The following is a 21,631-nucleotide window of genomic DNA, read 5'->3' as shown; positions in this document are numbered from 1 at the left end:
CTGGTTTTGTGACCTTAAAAGTCAGTCGTGTAATTTGCTGCATTTACTTTTCTTGTGAATGGTGGGAACTTGTGCTTGCTAGACAGGTGCTCTATTGCTTAAGCTAGGCCTTTAACCAATTTTTTTTCCGCTTCAATTATTTTTCTGGGAGGGTCTCTGTTTTTGCCTTGGGCTGGCCACAGACCACAATCCTCCTTCTTACACCTCCTACCATGCAGTTGGGATCCTGGGTATGTTCCACCACACCCAGATTGTTTGTTGAGATGGAGGTATCTTGAACTCCTCTCTGTCTGTCTGTCTGTCTGTCTGTCTGTCTGTCTGTCTGTCTGTCTGTCTGTCTGTCTGTCTGTCTGTCTGTGTTTAAATCCTCGGTTGGCCTTTGACCATAATCCTCCCAATCTCTTTCTAAAGAGGTAGGGTGACTGGTTGGGCTATGGTGTCTAGCACTTATTTCCTGGATTTGTAAACAGGGCACACACTGGGTTGCATGCCTTTTAGCCTTGTGATGAGTGAACATTCACTATCCTAACTGCATGCTGCTCACTGTGTCTGGCAGAGTCCTGAGGACTTTCTTGATGGACCTGTGTGTTGATTCCATAATTCTCACCCCACCCTCAGGAGTCCCAGGAAGCAAGCCCTGCTCCACAGACGGGAAACAGAGTCAAAGAGCAGTCATGTGGAAGCATACTGATCTCAGGCACCCGTGTCCCCTGCGCCTGGCTGGGTCTCTGACCTGCACTGTCCTTTCTCCTCTAGGGACAGGGGTAGACCCGGTGGTCAGTGCCAAGAGCAACCACTGCCTGGATGCCGCCAAGGCCTGCAATTTGAACGACAACTGCAAGAAACTGCGTTCGTCCTACATCTCCATCTGCAACCGAGAGATCGTGCCCACCGAGCGCTGCAACCGCCGCAAGTGCCACAAGGCCTTGCGCCAGTTCTTCGACCGGGTGCCCAGCGAGTACACGTACCGCATGCTCTTCTGCTCCTGCCAGGACCAGGCCTGTGCCGAGCGCCGCCGGCAGACCATCCTGCCCAGCTGCTCCTATGAGGACAAGGAGAAGCCCAACTGCCTGGACCTGCGCAGCCTCTGCCGCACTGACCACCTGTGCCGGTAAGAGGCTGCACCTGTGGGTGGGGTGTGGCTTGTGTTAGCCCTTCTCCCAGTTCCCTGGAGCTCTCTGAATTACGTTGAGCCCAGCGCAGGTGCTACATCATTTGTCACTCATTCATTTCATTCCTTTATTTGTCCATCCATCTATATCCATCTATTCATCTGTTTTTCTGCCCATTTATGAATTCATTCACCTTTCCTTCCCTTCTTCCCTCCATTCCTCCTCCCCCCCTTCCTATCTTCTCTCCTTCCCTCCTTCCTCTGTCCCTACTTGCGTTTATTGTTGGCTCATTCTACCCAGCGTTATGCCAAGTACCTCACGGGAAGTCAAGATGAATCTCCGAGGAGCTTATAATTAAAAATCACTAACTCCTAGAGTCTTGGAAGAGGAAGGACTCTAGATAATTTGATATTCTTTCTAACGAAAGTCCTGCCTTCAGAGGAAGAAGGTACTTTTTGTAGTGCCAAGAGCTAGCTTGCTGCAGACTGAGAACTGACCAGGCTAGTGTTGGCTGAGAATGGATTCTGGAGTCTGATAAGGCTTGTTTCAAATGTTGTATTTACAACTTATTTTAGCGATGTGACTTTGAACCAGTTTGAAAGGTTTCCTGAGCTTGTATCCATCCTCCTGACATAGGAATACAAATACCCACATGGCAGGCTTATTGTGAGCATGAGAGACCACATATCCAGAGTTCAGCACAGAGCCTGGTGTATAGTAAATGCTTTGTAGATGTATCGCCTAATTGTCAGAAAGCATTTTTTTGTTGTTGTTAGAGTGAATTGAAATTTGCCTCTTTATAATTCTTGTGTTGTCCTCTTGGTGCAAGTAAGATTTGGTCATTTGGAGATAAACCCCATGTTTTCCATAGAACACCCCTACAGGAAGGAAATAAGGAGAGAAGAACTCGTTCCAGTCAGTGGGATGAGGCGGGGACACCAGGCTGAGGGGCATCGGCCTGAGCCTGTTGGTCCCAGGGAGGGAGCCTTGAGCCTCTGAGTCTAGGAAAATGAGAAAAAAAGACCAGGAAAGGCTAGATAGAGGCAGAGAGGCTGGGCTTGTGGGTTTCAATGTGGGGTGGGTGTGCTTAGTGAGAGTCTGGGCAGGGAGGCTGCTGGACAAATGAGGAGCGCCATAGTTACAGGTGTTTACAGGTCATCAGCATTGTTCAAAGCCTTCTTGTCTCATTGAATCCTACACCAAATCGATAAAGTCGGTATTATTATCTTTATCAAGTGAGGGGAATAGATTGAGAGTAACTTGCCAGGTCATACAGGGCACACATTTTGGAGTTGGGATTCAAGTGATACTGCTTTTTTCCCCCCTCCCTTCTTCCTTTCCTCCCTTCCTCTCTTCCTTTCTTCTTTCCTTTATTTCTTTTGGTGCCAGTCCTGGGGCTTGAACTCAGGACCTGGGCACTGTCTCTGAGCTTTCTTGGCTCAAAGCTACTGCTACAGCTCCACTTTAGTGTTTTTGGTATTTTCTTCCCTGGTTGGCTTTGAATTGTGATCCTCAGATCTCAGCTTCCCGAGCTAGGATTACAGGTGTGATCCATGAGTGCCCAGCCTTCTTTTATTTATTTATTTTTGTGTGTGGCCACTATGGTATACTGCTCTCAGGTAACGTAGCAGCTGAGGAAGTGGGGGGAAGGAGATTGTTTCAGAGAAGAGTAGTAAAGAGGCTTTACTGGATGAGTGATTGGCTGAAGTTCCCTGGAGGCAAGAACCATTTGCATTTTGTTTACTCCACATCTCTTCTGGCCCATGGTGAGCACTCCATAGACAAGAGTTGAGTGAGTAGTGACCGCCATGTTTCCTAGTTAAGTGATTATGGGTGATGGAGCCTGTAGTGGGAGATGGTGATGGACACATAGCATTTGAGGTAGCTGGGGAGGGGGACCATCGATGCCTCTTTGGTAGTGTCTGGGGGCATTTAGCCTAGGAAGCTGAACTCAAGAGAAGCCGGAGAGAAAGGATGGATTTAGGGACATTTTGCTATCACTGGTGATTCAAGTCATCACAGTGTATGCTGTTGTAGGGAGGGTAGGTGGCACCCATGGTGGGGGCGAGGTTGGCAGTGCCTGTTGATTTGGGTGATGTCAGCAGTCAGGTGACTGTCACAATATGGGGGGCAAGGGCTGGACTCTGCTGGAATCATGAAGATTTCATAGGGAAGGATGAAGGAAGTGGAACAGGTGGTCAGAAAGCTTGAGAGATTAGAAGACTGGCTAAGAAACCAGAAGAGAAGAGAATTCAGTGGAAGGGAGAAAGCAAAGCTGGAGAGAGAGAGAGAGAGAGAGAGAGAGAGAGAGAGAGAGAGAGAGAGAGAGAGAGAGAGAGAGAGAGAGAGAGAGAGAGAGAGTCTGTGTGTGTGTGTGTGTTGAAAGCTGATTTCTATAGGCTTAGGCCTGGTGGGGAGGCAGAGGTAGAGGCACTGGGTTCAAACCACTGTCTTCAGAAGGAATCAGAGCTGGGGTCCAGGGTTGAAGAGGGATGTGGGATGGAGGCATCGTCTTTTTAGCTGGGGAGAGCTGGGCCTGTGTGTACATAGAAAGGGAGGCTCTGTTTGTTTGGTTTGGAAAACAAGCTCTGCTGGAGTTCAGAGAAAGGACTGAGCACAGAGCTAGCTGCAGGGCTCAGGGAAAGCCCTGTGAAGACAGTGGGCTTTCTCTTTTGCTTACTTAAAAAAACACACCATAGACACACACAGACTGAGGCGATTTGAAATAAACCCGTGCCTACAACAATAGGAGGGTTGGCCATAGGAAGGGAGTGAGTGCATATTTCAGCTGTGCAGTCTGGCGGAGTAGTGAACTCAAACCCCAGCTTGCTAATGGCTGGGATGAACCAGGAGCTGGGAGGGACACATAATTCCTAAAGCACCGTAGAAGGGAGGCAGTGAATCTTAGCTGGACACCGCTTTCTCTCCCGGATTAAATGCTGAAATGAGTTTGGCCAGCCACCTTCTACATAGTGACCTAAGCGGACAGAACAGATGAAGAATTGGGCCTTCAGGAGGCTGGTAAAGGCTGGCACAAGGTGCAGTTCAGCCAGCCTTTACCACACCTCATGCCTACAGGTGGGCCAGGGGTACCCAGAAAGTAAGTAGGCTTCAGAAGAGCTGGGATGGATGTCTGAGGTCAATCTAGGAGTTTTATAGAAGTGATAGGCCCCTGGCACTTGCTCACTTCCTTACTTATTTTGTCTTTCTCTTGGTGGTATTGAGGCTTGAACTCAGAACCTTCTTGATTAGGCAAGTGCTCTATCTCTTGAGTGGTGCCACTTTGAGGATGGATGGTTCCGTGTGTGGCTCCTGTGGATTGAGTGTCTTATGTGAGACTTTGGGCCAGGGGAAATTTGGTGGCTCAGTTTTGTGTCTCTTTGAAGAATCAGAAGGACCTTTATTTATTTATTTATTTATTTATTTATTTATTTATTTCTGGAAATAGCCAGGAACAGGAGCATCGGTTGGCACATATCCCTATGGAACCAGTGTTTAGAAAGCTTGAGATGGAGGAATCTTAGGAGCTGAGGAGCTGAGCTATACAGATGAGCCCCTTGCCCTGGGTTGTGGATTTCAGTGCTGCATCAGGTTATTGAGTCAGGGACACAGCTGGCGTGGGAAGGCCTGGGGTTCTGAGTGGGAAATCTGGGTTTCCCATGTGAGCTTCTACCTTGGCCCAGGGCTCATCTCTGCCGAGCTCCCATCCCAACCCCTGAACCCACCCACGTGCAAATATAAGATGTGGTCCTCTGAGAGGGAGGGCGGGGCCTAGGCCTAGGGTGAACCTGGCAGGAGTCTTGGGGGCATTATAACACCTCTGAAAAGCTGAGGCTTGAGGTGTGCGATCAAGATGCAGAGATGAAAGGCAGGTGGAGGCTGGAGCGGGTCATCATGGCGTCCCTGGCTAGACACCTGCATGTGGGCTCTGGATGGGCTTTTCACTCCCTGACCCATGGTTTTGTTACTGATCAAACAAGGATGCTTAGCACAGGCATCTGGAGAACCCATGGGGGTATTCCAGGTTTGCGGTCTGGATTCTTTCCAGTGGCTTTTCAGGCTGCTTTCTGCTGCTCCTATCCCTGCCTCTTGGGCTTACATTCCTGGAGACATGAGCTCTTGGCATAAGAACAGATGGGCTAATGCCTCACTGGGGTGGCAGGTGGAGGAGGGTGGGTTGGAGGGATCCTTCTCACAAGTCTGTACCCGGGGGCATCTGGAAGGGGAGGTACAGTGTTCAGCTTCTGCAGGCCTGACCTGTCTGCACAGGTATCTTTCTCTCCTGTGGCCCTGGTGATGTCCAGGTGGCCCTGTGGGTGCCACTGTAAGCATCAAGAGGTAACAGGTGACTCTAGAGGGCACCCAGGCTTGGCTCAGCATTCTGCCAGGAGAAAGGGGGTCCTGCCCTTCCTTCTTTTCTGAGTTGGATCCTTCAATGGAGGCACTTGAGGGAAAAGCTCCTGAAAATGGAAGATCCCCAAGTGGTGAGATTTGGAGCTGGAACCGAAGAACTCTCGCGTCCACGGATTCTCTCATGAACAAAGCTGGTTTGTTGGGGGTCCAGGAGAGCCCTTCTATGGGGCGATTCTTTGGAAATGGGTCTCTTGTCCTTGGGCATCTCCGAGATTATTCCTTATTCATCATGGCTACAGCACTCAGGCTTGACTGGGACGGATCTGCTTGGCCACATGTTGCTCTTTGTGCTTAGGGAGTTGGTGCAGTTATGCCCATGTTTTTCACCGAGAGACTGAAGAGGGCAGACAGCCCATCTGGTACTGTAGGGAAGCCAGTCCTGTTATTTGCTGTTGAGTCTCACCTAGTGGTGAGCATGGTGCAGCACCTATCTGGTGTGTCATTAATTAAATGTGTTGTTTTGCTACCTGTTACTATTGAGAAAGTGTTGCAGGTTTCCTTTGAAGGAGCCTTGCTTGAACAAGGATATCTTCTTGCTGGGGGCCCTGAAGTACTTCTGTCTGTCCGTTCACTGCCCTGGGGTCCTTCTATCCTCTCACGGGCTTTTGGAGCAGGGTCAGATGGAATATCTGGGAGTGGAAGCTTCCTGCTTTACCCACATCCAGCTGGCTGCAAGTCACATCCCAGGGGCCCAGGCTCTGTCTTTCTCTTTGGTCTGGTTCATGTCCCATGAGCCTCAGGGCTCTGGACTGAAGCTAACACAGGAAATCTAGGGAAGACTAGTGCTAGCATTTCCTTTAGAAAATTCTGAGGAGTCTGGAAACCCCAGAGGACTTGTTGGAATGAATCCATGGAATTGTACTGGATCATAGCTATGCAGTGGGTCATGATCTATCTACATTTGGAGAAACACAACTTTTTAGTTTTTAGTCTTCTCAGCTTGCATTCATTATGAGGGTGTGTGTGTGTGTGTGTGTGTGTGTGTGTGTGTGTGTGTGTGTGTGTGTGTGTGTGTGTGTGTGTGTGTGTGTGTATGTGTATGTGTGTAGTGGTGGCAGCTGTAGATTGTGGGGAGGATCATTCTCTTGTTCTGTAGAGCTTGTGTCCCTTCTAGGCTGTACTTGGAAGCAGTTCTCTGAAATGCCCTGCTCCTCATAGACTGCCAGGAGGATATAAATAACTCCTTGCTGGCCTGGTGCCAGCTGTGGGGCTGTAATCTAACCTCTGGGTGCTGCTAATATGTATAAATAGACTGTAGCCTGGGGCTACCCTGACAGTCCAGGCCCCTTTGTGCAGTGGACGCTGTCATTGGTGGCATGCAGGAGTTGGGCCCCTCCCTCCGGAAGTCCTCCAAGCCCTCCCTCTTGCTAGCTAGGGGAATATCTACTCCACTTAGGCATGGAGGATGAACAGGTCTGGGATTTGATTCTTGACACCTTGGCATCTGTCACTCAACTTCTCTTTAACTCTGTAAGATAGAGTTAATTCTTGGCTGGTATCTTTAGCAGATCATCTCTAAGTGATAATAAAAGATTGTTTGCCTAAGAGTAAGTGGGCTGGGGCCTCAAAATCTTCACTGTTTATAAAAAGTACATCCTTGAATATTTTGAAATTATATGGTAAGTGTATCTTCTAGGGAGACATTTATTACATCTCTTGTATTCCTCAAATGTTTCTTGATCTCCCAGTCTTAAGAACCTTTGCTTTCTCTGGAAGACCAACTTCATCAGCTCAGTGGAGGAGAATGTGACTCTGTGATCTATTAGTGATGTCTGCCACAGGTGTTGAGGGAGGGTCTCAGGATAGATCCTAGCAGATACACAGCCAAGCCAGTCATTCTTGGGGGTGGTAGGTTGCCTCTAGCAAGGGCAGTGGGAGGGAGGGACTTGCAACCCCTCCTCTGTTAGTTTCACCATGACTTGTTCATTCCTATAAGGCCTGGAACTGTGTTAGTGTTGGAGAGTTTCTGAAGGAGCTGAAGGTCCTTCCCTCCACGCACTTGGAGTCTAGTGACAGTAAGAAGGGAGCCATGTTACAATTAGACTATCAGATCTTCACTTGGCTTCTCTGGCAATCCAGGTTCTTTTATGCTATCTCCTAGGACCATGAGGGAGGCATTGGAGAGCACCCCCTTCTTTGGGGAAAGATTGGTCACAAGCAGCTAAGTCCCACACAGGCCTTCCTGGCCCTGAGCAGAGCTCAGAGACCAGTCAAAGAACAAAGCTGAACCTGGAGTATTGGCTTTGCAGAGGGGCTTGGAGACAGGCCTGGGTGTGGTTGGGAAACAGGCAGGGGCTAGATCACACGAGATCTGGGAGCCATGGCCAAGGGATTTGGCCTAACTGAGAACTGGACTTCTGAAGCCCAGTGGTGGCATAATTAAGACTGAAGTGTGAGAGCACTCTAGCTTCTGTGTGATGCTAAAGACAAACCACGTTGGTCCTGGATATAGGTGGAGGGTGGGTCTTTTTGGCCTCGTGGAGGAGACATTTCTGTTGAGTTTGATGGAGGAGTGGGTCTGTATTAGGAGGTGACTCTTCTGTTCCTTGGAGGTGGGGGGTGGGAGAGTGTGTTAGGGAACTAGAGGAAGGGGCAGGAAGGGCCCCTTCACCAATCTCTTGTACATTCTGTCAGTTTGATTTCCTCTGGAAGACAGTAGGGGCCATGAAGCATGTTAAGTAGGAAGGTAACTGTATTTTAGAAAGATCCCTTTGGCTGCTGTGCATGAAGGGGTTTGAGAAGTGCAAGCTGGGAATGCAGGTCCCTGGCAGAGTCTGCATTGTGATTTGCCTGAGATAAGGCCGAGGCAGAGAGAAAAGGACAAGGGACTGGTCTGAGGGATGAGACAGACTTTAGAACTCAGTTCTTGAAGATGTATTGGAGATGGACATTTAAGGGGAAGATAGTGGCCTGGAGGCCGGATGGCTGGCATTGTTGTCATCTGAGAGAGGGAGGAGGAGGAGAAGGGAGAAGAAGAGAGCAGCAGGAAGACCTGAGAGAGGGAAGAGGAGTAGGAGGAGGGGGAAGGAGGAGGAGGGGGAAGGAGGAGGAGCCGGGAAGCTTGAGGATGGGGGAGGAGGATGCTTGGGCTCCGAAGCTGTTGTTTGAAAGTCTTTGAAATGTGCGAGTGGAAATGTCAGATACAAAGTGTACTTGGTATCTGGGAGTTCAGGGGAGAGGCAGGGGTTTGGGATAGAGATGATGGGATTAAGGGAAAGAAGGCAGCAAAAGTAGGAGCGGCAGCCGGCTGCACAGCCACGTGGTAGACACGGGCTCTTTCAAAGAGATTTAAGCTCATGTGGGGAGATGGGGCTCCCTCATGTGAATGCGTTACTATGAAGAGGAGGCCTTGCTTAATTCACGTTTTGAGGATTAAACTCTCTGCTGCAGGTGGGGGGGGGGGAGAGCCAGGGAGGACAGTGTGGAGACTGGCTCCATCCTACTGGTCCAGGAAGGAGGCGGATGCCCTGGGGCAGAGACTTCAGGGAGAAGGGGCAGAGGAGGCAGCAGGACGGACTTGGGCTTTTCCTGCTGAGAGTGGAAGGTGCCAGCGGAAGGGGGAGAGCTTGTGCGAGGGCTGTGTGTTTGGGAGTGTGAGGCCAGAGCTTTTGGATGCCTGAAGAGACCCTGAGCGATAGGGGCTTCACCTGGCCCCCTAGGCATCTGTCTGTCAACCCCTAATGGCAGCAAGATCAGGGTTCTGGAAACTTGTTTTCTAATGAGAGGATGAAGTAGTCACATGGATCCTGGTGGAGGGGTCACAGGCAGTGCTAATGAACACAGTGGCTCCGAAGGTTCCACATCCCTAGATCCAGTCAATCACAGACTGAAAATATCTGGGGAAAAACCCCACAATGAAAATATGAATATGACAATAAAAGTAACACAAATAATAGTGCAGTCTTACAATTTACCTAGATGGTACATAGTGTTGGGTGTCAGAAGTAACCCAGAGCTGATGGACAGTGTACAGGAGGCCTGAGCAGGGTCTGTGTGAAATAAACACCATTTTGAACAAAGGACTTTGTGAATTCCTGGATTTTGGTATGAGAGGTCTGCTGAGCCCACTCTCTAGGATTAAACCCACCAGTCCTGAGCATGACTGACTTGAGAGCCTGTGGATAACTAGACCGAGTGACCTCATTCGGTCAGAGTTCCAACCTCAGAGTTGGAAACAGGCGGAGTCCTTCAGAGAATGTCTTCTCTCAGAGACTTCCCCCCTCTCTCAGAGCCTTTCCCCTCCCTCTCTCTCTTCCTCCTTCCCTTCTTCCTTCCTTTCCTATAGTAGTACTGGGGTTTCAACTCAAGGCCTTGTGATTGCTAGGCTGGAGCTCTAACACTTGAATCATCCCTGTAGCCTGGCCTTTTGCTGGTTATTTGGAGTCTAGTAGACTCTGGGCCTAGGGTGACCTGGAATCGTAGTCCTCTAGGGTCTCAGCCTTTTGGATCACAGGCAGGAGCCACCAATGCCCAATTTGGCCTTCTTTCTCTGCCCTTTCTAATTTTCAACATGAAATTTGCTTTTCTGTTTTTGCTAATTACCAAAGTATTATGTGCTCATTGTAAGAAATAATTCAGACAAGACAAAATATTCCTAGAGAAGGTAGAAGCCATTCCCATGCATACCCTGGGAGGAATACCCACTCTTTAGACCTTTTTTTTTTGTGGTACTTGAGTTTAAACTCAGGGTCTTGTGCATTTGAGGTAGGCACTCTGCCACTTGACCCGTATACCCCAAGACCATTTTGCCTTTGTTCTTTCTCAATTGGATCTAGTATGCAGGCCTATTTATGCTTCCAGCATAGGTTGGATGACAGGTGTGTCTCACTGTGCCCAGATTTTTATTGTTGAAAAGGTGTGTCTCCAAGAGCTTTTTGCTTGAGTTGGCTTTGAACTGCAAATCTCTTGATATCTGCCAGGTGGTAGGATTACAGGTGTGAATCACTGCACCTGGTTTCAGACTTGGTTTTTAATGTGCACAGAAATAGATTTTTTTCCCCCACAAAATGGTGTCATGCAGTAATGCTATTTTGTAAGCTGTTTTTCCCTGAATAAGTGTACTGGTTTTCAGTAAGTCTGGTTCCCCTGTTTGGGCTATGGCCCTGTAGGTGGCTGTGCTGTGCTGGTCTTTGTCCACTTGTCATTCACTCTTGGGATGTTTTTTGATGGGTGATTGGCAGGATAGTGTGTACAGCTTCACTGAATCCAGGATGAGGATGGACTGTAATGAACTGGTGGATTTTAGGAAGATTTAGTGGCCTTGTGGCTGCTGAAACAAGGAGAGATGATGCTCTATGTGGAGGACCTGAGGAATGCCATCCTTAAATCATTAGCTGGCTGATGATGTCAGTGTGGGAGCTGCTGCCTACTTTTGAGCCAGATCAGGCCTCTTGAGTCTGGGGTGCTTTCTCTCCTCACTTTCCTTGTGATTTCATTTCTCTGGATGCATTTAACATAAACCAAGCAACGATCATTACCTGCTACTTGCAAATTCTCCCCTAGTTCCCTAAGAAATCAAGTAGTACCTACCAGAGGCAGCCTCTGAGTTCAGAGACTGAAGATTTGTCACAGCCCAGGAATAAGCTGTGACCTTCCCTTGCCTGGCAAAGAGGTGGAAGAGGTGGATGGTGGGAAGCAAGCTGGGACAGAAGAGCAGTTCTAGGTCCCCTCCACCTCCCTACCACTCTTGTTTTCTAGGCTGGTTTTCCCACAGGAGCCCAGGGAGGAATAGGCCCTTTGGGTGATGCTTCTGTCTTTGCAGGTGCATTGCGTTTTTGTGCCTCTAAAGAGGTTGGGCCCATGGAGGGACTCAGAGTAGCAATGGGAGCCCCTGCAGGGGTGGGTAAGGGGGTCTCCACTCACCTGCTATCTGTCCCCTGACAGCCTCACCCACTGACTTGAGCATATGCTCTGTCCCCTGTGCTGTCAGTGGCTGAAGGAGAATGGTTTGGAGGAGAGACCTCGGGGGGCTGGAGTATAGTATGGAGGACCAGGGATGGCTTGGTGTCTGTCTTCAGTGTGCTGCAGTCTTACTCATTCAGGGCTGACAGTATGTTCAGTATGAAAAGGTATGACGACAGTGCTGCTGAGGAGGACACTGCATCAAAATGTGGCTGATAAGAATTAAAAAAGACCATCCCAACAAAAGTTGGTTTTCTAGATGAGGAAACTGAAGTCCAGAGAGGTAAAGTTCTTTGCTCAAGTCACACAGCTGAGGAATAGCAGGAGCCAATCAGTCAGGTTTCATCACCCTGAGCAGTAGTCTACTCTGGTATGGTAGAGGGTAAAATAAAGGACTTCAAAAGCCTGGGAGGTGTCAAAAGACTTGAGGAATGTCACATCTCTTGAGTCTGATGTATATATATATATATATATATATATATATATATATATATATATACTAAAGGTACTATATATAGTAAAGGTACAGGTAATGAGTATATTTCCTATCAAACATTGTTACCCCCTCCTTTATCTGTTTTGTCCACATCGTGGGGTTGTAGATAATGCAGATAGCTAGCCGGGTACCAGTGGCTCATGCCTGTAATCCTAGCTACTCAGGAGGCTGAGATCTGAGGATCGCAGTCTGAAGCCAGCCTGAATAGAAAAGTCCTTGTGAAACTCTTATCTCCAATTAACGACTCAAAACTGGGAAGTGATGCTGTGGCTCAAGTGGTACTGTTTTAGCCTTGAGCACAAAAAGGCTGAGAGACAATGTTTAGGCCCAGAGTTCAAGCCCCACAGCCAAAAAAAAATGCAGATAGCTATGAGTGTACAGATTATGTATTTGTTATCTAAATTGTTTTGGACCAGAAAAGCTTTGTTATTTTTTTTTGTTGGATTTTGGAATATTTGTACATATACATAGTGAAGTACATTGGAGATGAGACCCATGTCTAAACATGAAATTCATGTGTGCTTCATAACCTGAAATTAATTTCAACAATCACACAATTGATTACATACACAACCTGAAATTTTCTACATTATTTTGGATAATTTTGGGCATGAAGCACAGTTTCATCATATGGAATTTTCCCCTTGTGGTGTTGTAGCTTGTATCTGAAATGCCCCTCTAAAAGGCTCCTGTGTTAATGTCTTGCTCCTTGGTGCAGTTTTCAGAGGTGGGGATTTTTGGAAGTGATTGGAACCTTATCTGACCAATCAGTAGATCAATCCATTGATGGATTCATAATTGAATGGACTGTTGGAGGTGGTACAAACTACAAAAAGCGGAGCCTGTTTGGAGGACGTGGGGTCTCTGGAGGCATTCCTTTGCCTCTTCCTCTTTGTTTCTCTCTGTTTCCTGGCCACCATGAGGTCAGTAGTATCTCTGCCACAAGCTCATGCTCCCATGATGCTCTGCTTCACCATGGCAATGGGGCCAGTGGACTGAAACTTTTGAAATTATGAGCCAAGAATAAGTCTTTCCTTCATTAGGTGGTTTTCTCAGGTACTTTGTCACAACTGTGGAAACTGCCTCACTGTCATGTTGATGCTCAAGAAATTTAAACGTAAGAAAATTTGACATATTTCAGATTTTGGATCCAAGTACAAGGGATGCTCACTTGTACTTGGAGTGCTGCAAAGTTTAAGAATATGGTGTTCCTTGGCCCCTGTGCTGGTCTGTAGCAGCTGGCTTCATGCTGGTGGGTCCAAGGGAAGGCAGCAGTAGGGCTGATGGCCGACATCCCCTACAAGGAAGCAGAGGCAGAAGGGTAGGCAATACTTGGGGCTTGGATGTAGGCAGAGCCATCGATGGCTTTTGGCTTCTGGCGACTGCCAGAAGGTCTGAAATCAGCTGGACCTGGGACAGCCTGGGCCTGGCAAGGGGGTTTCAGCTTCCTTCCCTGTCCTTTGCTCTGTTCCATCCCGAGTCCCTATCCTTCTGTCAGAATCCATAAGGCACTGGAGGCTTGGCAGGGAGCTGGTGTGCATGGGAGAGGGTATTCAGGGGTCTTTGAGTTGGGGTCCTCGACCCTTGGCGCCTCTCTTTCTCCATGAGGGTTTTGGCCTGTCTTGTTCTTCTCCCCCTACCTGTCTTCCCTTTGGATCAACCTCTCAGAGGTCAGTGGCAGAAAGGAGGGGGGTAGAAACAGAAATGATGATGACTTTGATTTTTTTTCCCTTTGTTGGAGCTTGGGGAGGGTGGTTGTTTTGCTTCCTGGACCTCAGCGGAGAATTCTCTGCCAGACAATCATCTCGGAGCTTTCATTGCTTTCTGATGCTCCTCTAACTGCACAGGGTCGGCTATTAAATGGTCATCAAACCTCAGCCTCTATCCCATCAATAGTCATAAAGTTGGGGAGATAAAAGCCATCAGTTTTCCATTATAGCTGAAAGCAATACTGTAGATAGCTATTTTCTGAATGCTGCAGATAGATGTATTTTAACCAGAGCAGGGTTTTCAGTGGCCCCAGCTCAGCCATGGGCCCTGCTGGGTCTGGAATAACTTGCCAAGTGGTTAAAATGGAGGTGTGGCTAGGGCTTTTTTTCCCCTAGTCCCCTCTCTCCAAGGAGAACTGAGTAGTCAGAACCTTGTGTGTGGAGCTGGGAATTGGTCTTGGTAGCTGCATTGTGGGCTTTGACCTCCATGCTGTTTGGATAATGTGGATGCATGTGAGGGTCCTGGTCTCTTCATTCTGATGGGAAATGGCTCTCTACCTGATCTTGTTTTTTTCTGAGAGGCCATGGGCAAGGCCCCGTATAGCACCTGCTGATCTATAGGGCATCGGAAATGGGGATGTGGGAGGTCAGGATCTGCTGCCGAGCTCTTGTGGACCGGGAGAATCCCAGCCCAAGAAAGCTGGCACCTGGGATGCAGAATGCTGAGTTAGCCCAGGAGCAAGCACTGCTGCTTCTGATATACTGGGTCCACAGTGTCTCACAAATGAGCAGACCATTTGGAAATGGATTTTGCAATCAAATAGCCTAGCAGCCAGCAGTCTTCAGATAAGTCCTCAGAATGAACTCTTCAAAGCGCTCCAATTCCAGGGCTCTCCTGACACTGCCTCCAGAAGACTCTGAGCTCTGAGTCCCTCCCAGCCTCAGCCTCCGTGTCTGTCACTGCCTCCTGGCCTCTCTCACTGGGCAGTTTGCCCTTGCTTCTGCTTCTGAGCGCTTGAGGGACAGGTACTCTGTCTGGATGTCTTCTTCACTGATGGAAGGGTCCAGTGTCATTGAAGGTCTTCATGGCCACTGTCTTTATGTCGCATTTGCCTTTTCTAGGAAGTCACCTTCTTCTGTGTGCCATATATGTGGACCTCTGTGTTCCAGATTATTCTGTTTTGTTCCATTCTAGTCCATTCTATTGTATTCTGTTCTTAGAAGGCATCACAGTTGTTGGCTGTCTGGACTTTGCTGCATGATCCTCTGGGGTCAGTTTGTGTTTCCTGCCTTTCTAGCTGGGCTGTAGCTGTCCCCAACCCAGTAATGTGTGTGAGCAGCTGATTGGGCCCTGCAGGGGTCTCACAGGCTGAGGCCATCTTCAGTTTGTGCCTTTGTTCTTCCTGCTAGCCTCATAGGTTTCACTCAGCATCTGCTGGCAATCTGCCCTAATAATGGTCTCCTGTGTCCCCATGACTTTGAAGTCCATTGGCTCCAGATTTGCCCCAGATAAGCCCCTTTGACCCCAACGCTCACTACCTGAAGGCCATGGGGATCCCTGTACTACAACTTGAGGCCCTTCTGAGGGTCTCAGGGCAGTGGGGCCTTCAGGGTCAAGGGTCTCTTTTCCTTTTCGTTGCCTCCACCACTCAGTATGTCCCGGGCACTTCCAGCTCTCTCCACATCTGAAAATGATACCTCTTAGTGTCAAGAACACCAGGCTTTCAAATCCTGCCTATCCCCTAGAAGGGCACATGCAGTGGGAGGGAGGGAAAACACTTCCTATTACTTTCTCTCTTCCTCCCTCTACGTCACCCTCTGGAAGGTATGAGCCAGCTGCCTTCTCCACTGCATGCACCGCCCCCCCCCATCCCCAGCCCTATTTGTGGAGTCTCTGTGAGTTCCAGGCCCAGTGGTTCATTCATTCACTTGTGTGTCCGACCCAGATTCCCACACAATATGATGGAGAGGTGCAGTGAATACTTGTGGAATTCTTTTTTTTTTTTTTCTTTTTCTTCCTGTAGTGCTGGAGCCTGAACCTAGGACTTTGTACATGCTAGGCAAGTACTGACCTACATCCCCAGCCTACATGTAGAGGTCTTGAGAACCTCTGTCTCCTAAACCAGAGATTGTAGCCAGTGCCCTAACCTTTCCTTGGTGACACCAGGCTATATCTAATGACCAAGTAAAATGCACAAAGGGTGAATGAATGGTGTGCTTCCAGGTGCCACTGACTTCTCTAGAATTGTTTGCCCTCTACTAATTAGCCCTAGACACTGGGGCTTCCGAGTCATTAGTATTTTGCTTTTCTGGTGTTTCTGTCTCCTTCACTGTTTGCTGTCACTTCTTGCTGAAGGTTCTGTGGGCCTTCTTGCTTCCTCCTGAGACAGGAAGAACCTAGTTACCCCAGAACAGCGAAGTAGGTAACTGAGGGCGTTAGAATTACGTATGCGCTAGGAACTCTAAGGCTTTCAGCAGAAAGCGAGGGAACGGATTTTCTTAGGAGTGAAAGATCTGTTTTAGAGTACAAACTTTAATACTGCCTATTCGGGCAAGCTCCTCGTTCTTGGCAGGCTGCCAGATGAGTGACCTACAAATGTGCTGTTATGGCAGAGCCCTTTTAGATTAAAAAAATTATATTTTAAGATGACTTTGGAAAAGGGACAAGAGAACACAAGAAGGCCTTTTGGAAGCAGACTTGGCTATTGGGATGGATCAGGATTGGGGACCCTCTGGATTCCTCTCTGTTTCTCGACAAAATAACCAAATCCTTATTGTCTGTCCTCAGTGTTCCCCCCCCCCCATGACTTGTCCCAACCTAATTTCACCTGTTGTTCTGTCATGAGCTGTGGGTGTAGGGATTGGATGGGGATGGTTTTAGGCCCAGTGGGTGGGGTTGTGTCTCCAGCCTAAGGAAAGTGACTCTGAGTCTGAGACGGTTATGAAAGGGGCTTGTGTCTACTTCGCTGGAGGACAGCATGCAAGTTGATGATGATGACAACAATGCCCATTTTTGCCCATAAGCAATGGGCACTGCTGGACCCCTGACACAGCTGAGGCCCCAATGTGAAAGCTCAGTGAAATGGAATGAGCAGTGTAGTACTCCTGACAGCCTTGAAGTTGGTACTCTCACTATTTAGATGAGAAAACTGGGGATCAGAGATGTTTTTGAGATCTGCTTAAGGTATCACGGCTAATAAAGTGGAGTAGTAAGCTGGATCAGCGAAGGCTGTGTTTTCACTGCATTGTGTACCGTCTTTCCAGATGTGGTCCATAGAGCCCATATCTCAGTTAGCTCTGGTGCTTCATAAAAATAATCATGTCTGGTTCTCTCTTGGGAAGCTGTGGAATCCTGTGGAGTGAAAATGTCCAGTTTCCTCCTGGATTCCTGGGTAATCTTAGGGAGGAAGGCGGGCCATGGCAGGCAGACAGTGCCGTCCAGACTATGGCATCAGCACTGTAAGGTGGTCTGGAGGGCAGCTCTTGAGACAGAAAGCCTGACAAGCCTGCTTACATCTCATGGTCTGCTTGTGATGAGTTTATTCGCTAATGTCTGGCAGAATCTAGAACTCTGCCAGTGGTAGATGGAGTGTGCTTGGATTGAAGAATGCCCAGTTTTACCTGTCATTTACCTGCATGCAGCATCTATAAACTTGTTCTATGATCCAGCCAGGATTTTTACTATTAAAATAACCTTCTGTTTATTTATTCTTGGAAAAAGGATCCAACTATTTTCCATGAGATGGTTGGAAATGGGATGCCATTACAACTGATGATTGTGACATGAACAGAGCAGACATTTGGCCTTAGCCTCAAAGTCTGAGAAAGATAGAGACCAGAGGCTGTCGTCTGTGGCCAGATAGGCATTAGCAACACTTCCCCGCAGTGCTGGCTGAATACTGTAGAGAGTTGGCTTCCTCATGCAGTGTTAGCCTGTGTGGCCTCTAACCATGAGGCTGAACATACCTGGCCCAGGGAAGGGAGGATGAGAGTCTGGGAACAAGGTTGCTTCAAGCCTGGGTGGATGTAGTAAGATCAAGTGCCATCTGGGTGCCAGTGGCTCACGCCTGTACTGTAATCCAGTTACTCAGGAAGCTGAGATTTGAGGATCATGGTTCAAAGCCAGTCTGGGCAGGAAAGTCTGTGAGATTCTTATCTCCAGTAAACTACCAGAAAACTGGAAGTGGAGTGCTAGCCTTGAGCGAAAAAGCTCAGGGACAGTGCCCAGGCCCTGAGTTAAAGCCTTATGTCTGACCAAAAAAAAAAAAAAAAAAAAAAGGAGATCAAGTGCTTGCTAGGATCAGGATAGAATGTGGGTAGAATGGGGCTCTGTTTGGAAATCGGGTCTTAGTAGATGGGAACAGTAAAGATGAGATCATACTGCATTAAGAGATCCTTTAAATCCACTGACTGGTTTCCTTATAAGAAGGATGTTCACAGAGGCACACATTGAAGAAGGCTTTGTGACAATGCACATAGAGATTGGGATGAGGCCATTAGCACCACCAGAAGCAGGAACTTGTTAGTATGTCTTATGCCACAGCCGGACAGCATCACTTACATTCCTTTAGGGTGCTACCAGACAGAGAGGATTGTTTTATCACGGTGCCCTCTTCCAGGGCAGTGGAACCTGGAAAACTATAACAATGAATACGGCTCTGAGCAGTGCTGGGAGGGGCTTAGATAGACTGGTACTGAGGAAATCTGAAGTTGTCGCAGGAGGGCTTTCTGAGGATGAGGTACTGGGCAGAGGAAGAGCTGGAGAAAGCACACAGTTTTGAGGGATGAGACTTAACTGAAGGTAGGTCACTCAGCTTTCCTCATGGCTACAAAGGCTCAGCACCCATGTGATGGAGCCTACATGTATTCTCAAGGGGAGAGCCCCAGCAGCATTCAAAGTCAGGCAGCCCTGGGGCTCTACTCTTGTGATCATCACTCCTTCCCTCTTGGTGTTTCCCTCTTGAATTCTGCCTCCATTGGGCAATGCTTGACACACAGGTAAATGTGTAACAGGTTTAAGCCTACTTAAACCTTTTGAGAGCACTATAAGCCTTGGCCTCGATCCACTGTTCAAATCCAGCCCCAGCACTTCCGAGCTGTGCCACAAGGCATTTAGCGTCTCTTAAGTCTTGGCTTCCTTTTTTGTAAAGTGGGGAGTTTTGCGTTACCTGTCTGTTTCAGGGTGTTCTGGAGGATTAAATGCGTTCGTGCTTTTAGGTGTGCTTAGCAGACACATAGTAAACACTCAAAATTGTTAGCTATGATTATTTATTATTAGTTTTGTAGGTCTCTCAGTAAAATGCAAAAGCAGGACTAAAAGGAAATAATTATAGAAAACACAAATAGCATACAAACACCAGTTTGTAAAGTACAGGTTTTGCTGTGCATGTTGGGGCTGGCTCAGCATTCTGGTTATTCCCCCCTCCCTGGCAGTGGGCACTGGGCCTCAGTGAAGGGCTCGTACCTCTCTGAAGCCACTTGGCCCCGTCACTCCCTTGCCGTTGAACACAGCAGGATGTTGGTTTCTGGTAGAAACTGATCTTCAGATTTTATTCTTGGTGCAAGGTTTCAGTTTTGGGAGGAGCTCTGGTATCTTCTTCGATGTATTACTCGGGATCTTTGACCTCTTCAGAAAGTCTGGCGGTGCTTGGGGAGTGGGTGCTTGAGGGGCAGACTTTCTTCTATGTTGCCACCTACCTCTCCCTTTCAGAAGAGGATCAGTAGGGAGGGATGGATATCGACAAGTTCTAAGGCACAAGAGTGAGAACTAGTTCTAGGATGGAAACGTCAGCATCCTGTGATCATGCCTGGGTCATCCCTTCATTGCAGTGGCCAGTGAAGCCTAGTGAAGGCATCAGATGTGTCCTAGAGGGCTCCCATGAGGATGAACTCTCTGTTAGGATGCCAGTGTGTGTTCACTTGAATTTTAGTCTTGGAAGGCAGTCAATGAGGGAGTGTAACCTAAAGAGACTGAGCAATGCAAACTCACTCAAATCTTGAATGTCTCTGGAATAAGACTGTTCTTGATTTCCTTTCTGTTCTGTTCTATGTACATGGATTTACCTCTGACAGGGTTCTTCAGTTCAACACCAGATTGATTCCTTGCAGATCCTCTGATGTTGAATTGCTATTGTCAGTTTGCCTACTAGTTGAAAAAGGTTCTAGTTAAGCCTTCTAACAGTATTTTTTAAATCAACTTATTGTATGAAGATATACTTCTACAAAGATATGTATCAATTTAGGAATATATTAACCAATATTGGAAGAATAGCCCTCCTATCAGCCATACAACTGGTCTGCCTTCCCCACTGCTGCAGACCCACATAGAACTCATATCAGAATTCACTCCATGCTACAACAATGACCAATGGAATCTACTCTTTGTTTCCAACACTTCTACCTTCTCCTTGGTTGTCCTCATAAGCACCAGTGGTCAGTTTCACTGTATCAGAGCTTTCTGGATGCTAAAAGTCTTAAGACGGTGGGACCTAATGATCAGCTGCTTTTCTGGTCTCAGTGGTTTTCTGTGTCTTTTTGGTAAATTCAGCTCACTCTGCATGGGGAGGCCTGTAGCTGCCTATAGTCAGAGCTGCGTGCACACCCCATGGTGGAGAGTCTGGTTCCTGGACCACCCTTTTGGTATCCAGTTAGGGGGATGAAGAATTTTAACCTGAAAGAGATGTAGCTTGTGTATGTGTATGTCTGTTGGGGTGGCAGGGTCTCCCAGGGTGTAGCTTGTGTATGTGTATGTCTGTTGGGGTGGCAGGTCTCCCAGGGTGTGCACATGGGACATGTATGACAGAGCTTCCTGCGTACAGGTGAGATGAAGGCTTCAGGCTCTCTCCTCTCTGGATGTTGCATTTGCCTGACCTTATGCTGACAGGTCAGAACCCCCCAGTTTATAGATTTTATTCTTTCAAATACTTTATTTTTTTGGTAAAACACTAACCTCAGTGAAGGGGAAGAAGGGAGAAAAAGAAAATAAGCTGAGTTCAGCAGCTGCAGTTCGCTGTATTTTTCATCTTGCATCAGCAAGTTGGTACCACAAATAATCTGGTCTTCCATGCTCCAGTGCTGCCACCACCTAAGACTTTTCCCTCCCTAGAGGCAGCACATTTCTAGGAGCGGGTTTGCTCTCAGGCCCGCTTGCCTTCCCAGGCTCCTGGCTCAGGGGCTCGGAGGTGGGTGGAAGGTGGGCAGGGGGTCTTAAGTGGGAGGAAGAGCACCAAGGGAGAAAAAGCACTGGCCAACAAGGGGGTGGGTAATTAATTTCTGAATGGTTTCTGGAATCAGCTAAACATTTCCTTTTAACCAGTCTCCCTAGCCTCACATCCTTTGTTAGTTCAGGAAAAATGTCATTTATAATGGATGTTGCCTTGATAAATTGCTCCTGAGAAGCACAGTGTTCTCATTAGTCTATATAATGAGAAAGGCTCCTAGTGGTGGCATAGCTGCCCAGATATTTGCCTGATAAGAAAAATATTTATCTACCTTCAAGTCTTGGAATGGAGGAAGTGAGGAGGGGCGGAAGGCCCAAGGTCTCCGGTGCTTTCTCAGAGAAGCATCCCAATGACACCCGGTCCTCTCAGCAATCTTGATAGGTCCAGGCTGCCGAGTGCAGACTGATCTTGTGCTCTGCCAACACCTGTCCTCCTTTGTCTGGCTGCTGCATTGGGATCTTCTATGTTTCATCAGATGAAGCAGAGAATGAAGAGGTAACTGAACTTCAATGTTCTCTTTTTCTATTTCTATGAAGAGAAATAAATACATACACACACATATAGTACACACATAATAAACAGACATAGAATACATCCTATTTTTCAGAAGTAGTAAGGCATGTGTGGCTGTATTTAATCTGCTGAGTACTCTTCAGTGTGAGTCATAGCCAGTCTAAGCAGTGTGAGGTGTGGTGCTCTGCGCAGGGCTTAGGGGTTGTAAACAGGAGGTGCCTTGGCCCCTCAGTCCTTTGCCCCATCATTGTCTCACTTTGCCCTCTG

The 21,631-nt window shown here is 47.9% G+C and overlaps 1 protein-coding gene across 1 annotated transcript in view; it reads left to right on the top strand.

The window, feature by feature from the left end:
• Window positions 1–21,631, top strand: part of Gfra2 (GDNF family receptor alpha 2) — a 75,050-nt gene that overhangs the window by 33,807 nt on the left and 19,612 nt on the right. The window contains exon 5 of the mRNA XM_070016583.1: window positions 757–1,111. Within this exon, the coding sequence (XP_069872684.1) occupies window positions 757–1,111 (355 nt within the window). The remainder of the gene's footprint in view (window positions 1–756; window positions 1,112–21,631) is intronic.

The sequence above is a fragment of the Dipodomys merriami genome, unplaced genomic scaffold, assembly GCF_024711535.1.
Source record: "Dipodomys merriami isolate MVZ:Mamm:240054 unplaced genomic scaffold, mDipMer1.0.p SCAF_12, whole genome shotgun sequence".
In the NCBI taxonomy this organism is placed as follows: domain Eukaryota; kingdom Metazoa; phylum Chordata; class Mammalia; order Rodentia; family Heteromyidae; genus Dipodomys; species Dipodomys merriami.
The sequence above is the reverse complement of the archived record's forward strand: the minus strand, read 5'-3'. Positions and strand labels throughout refer to the sequence as shown.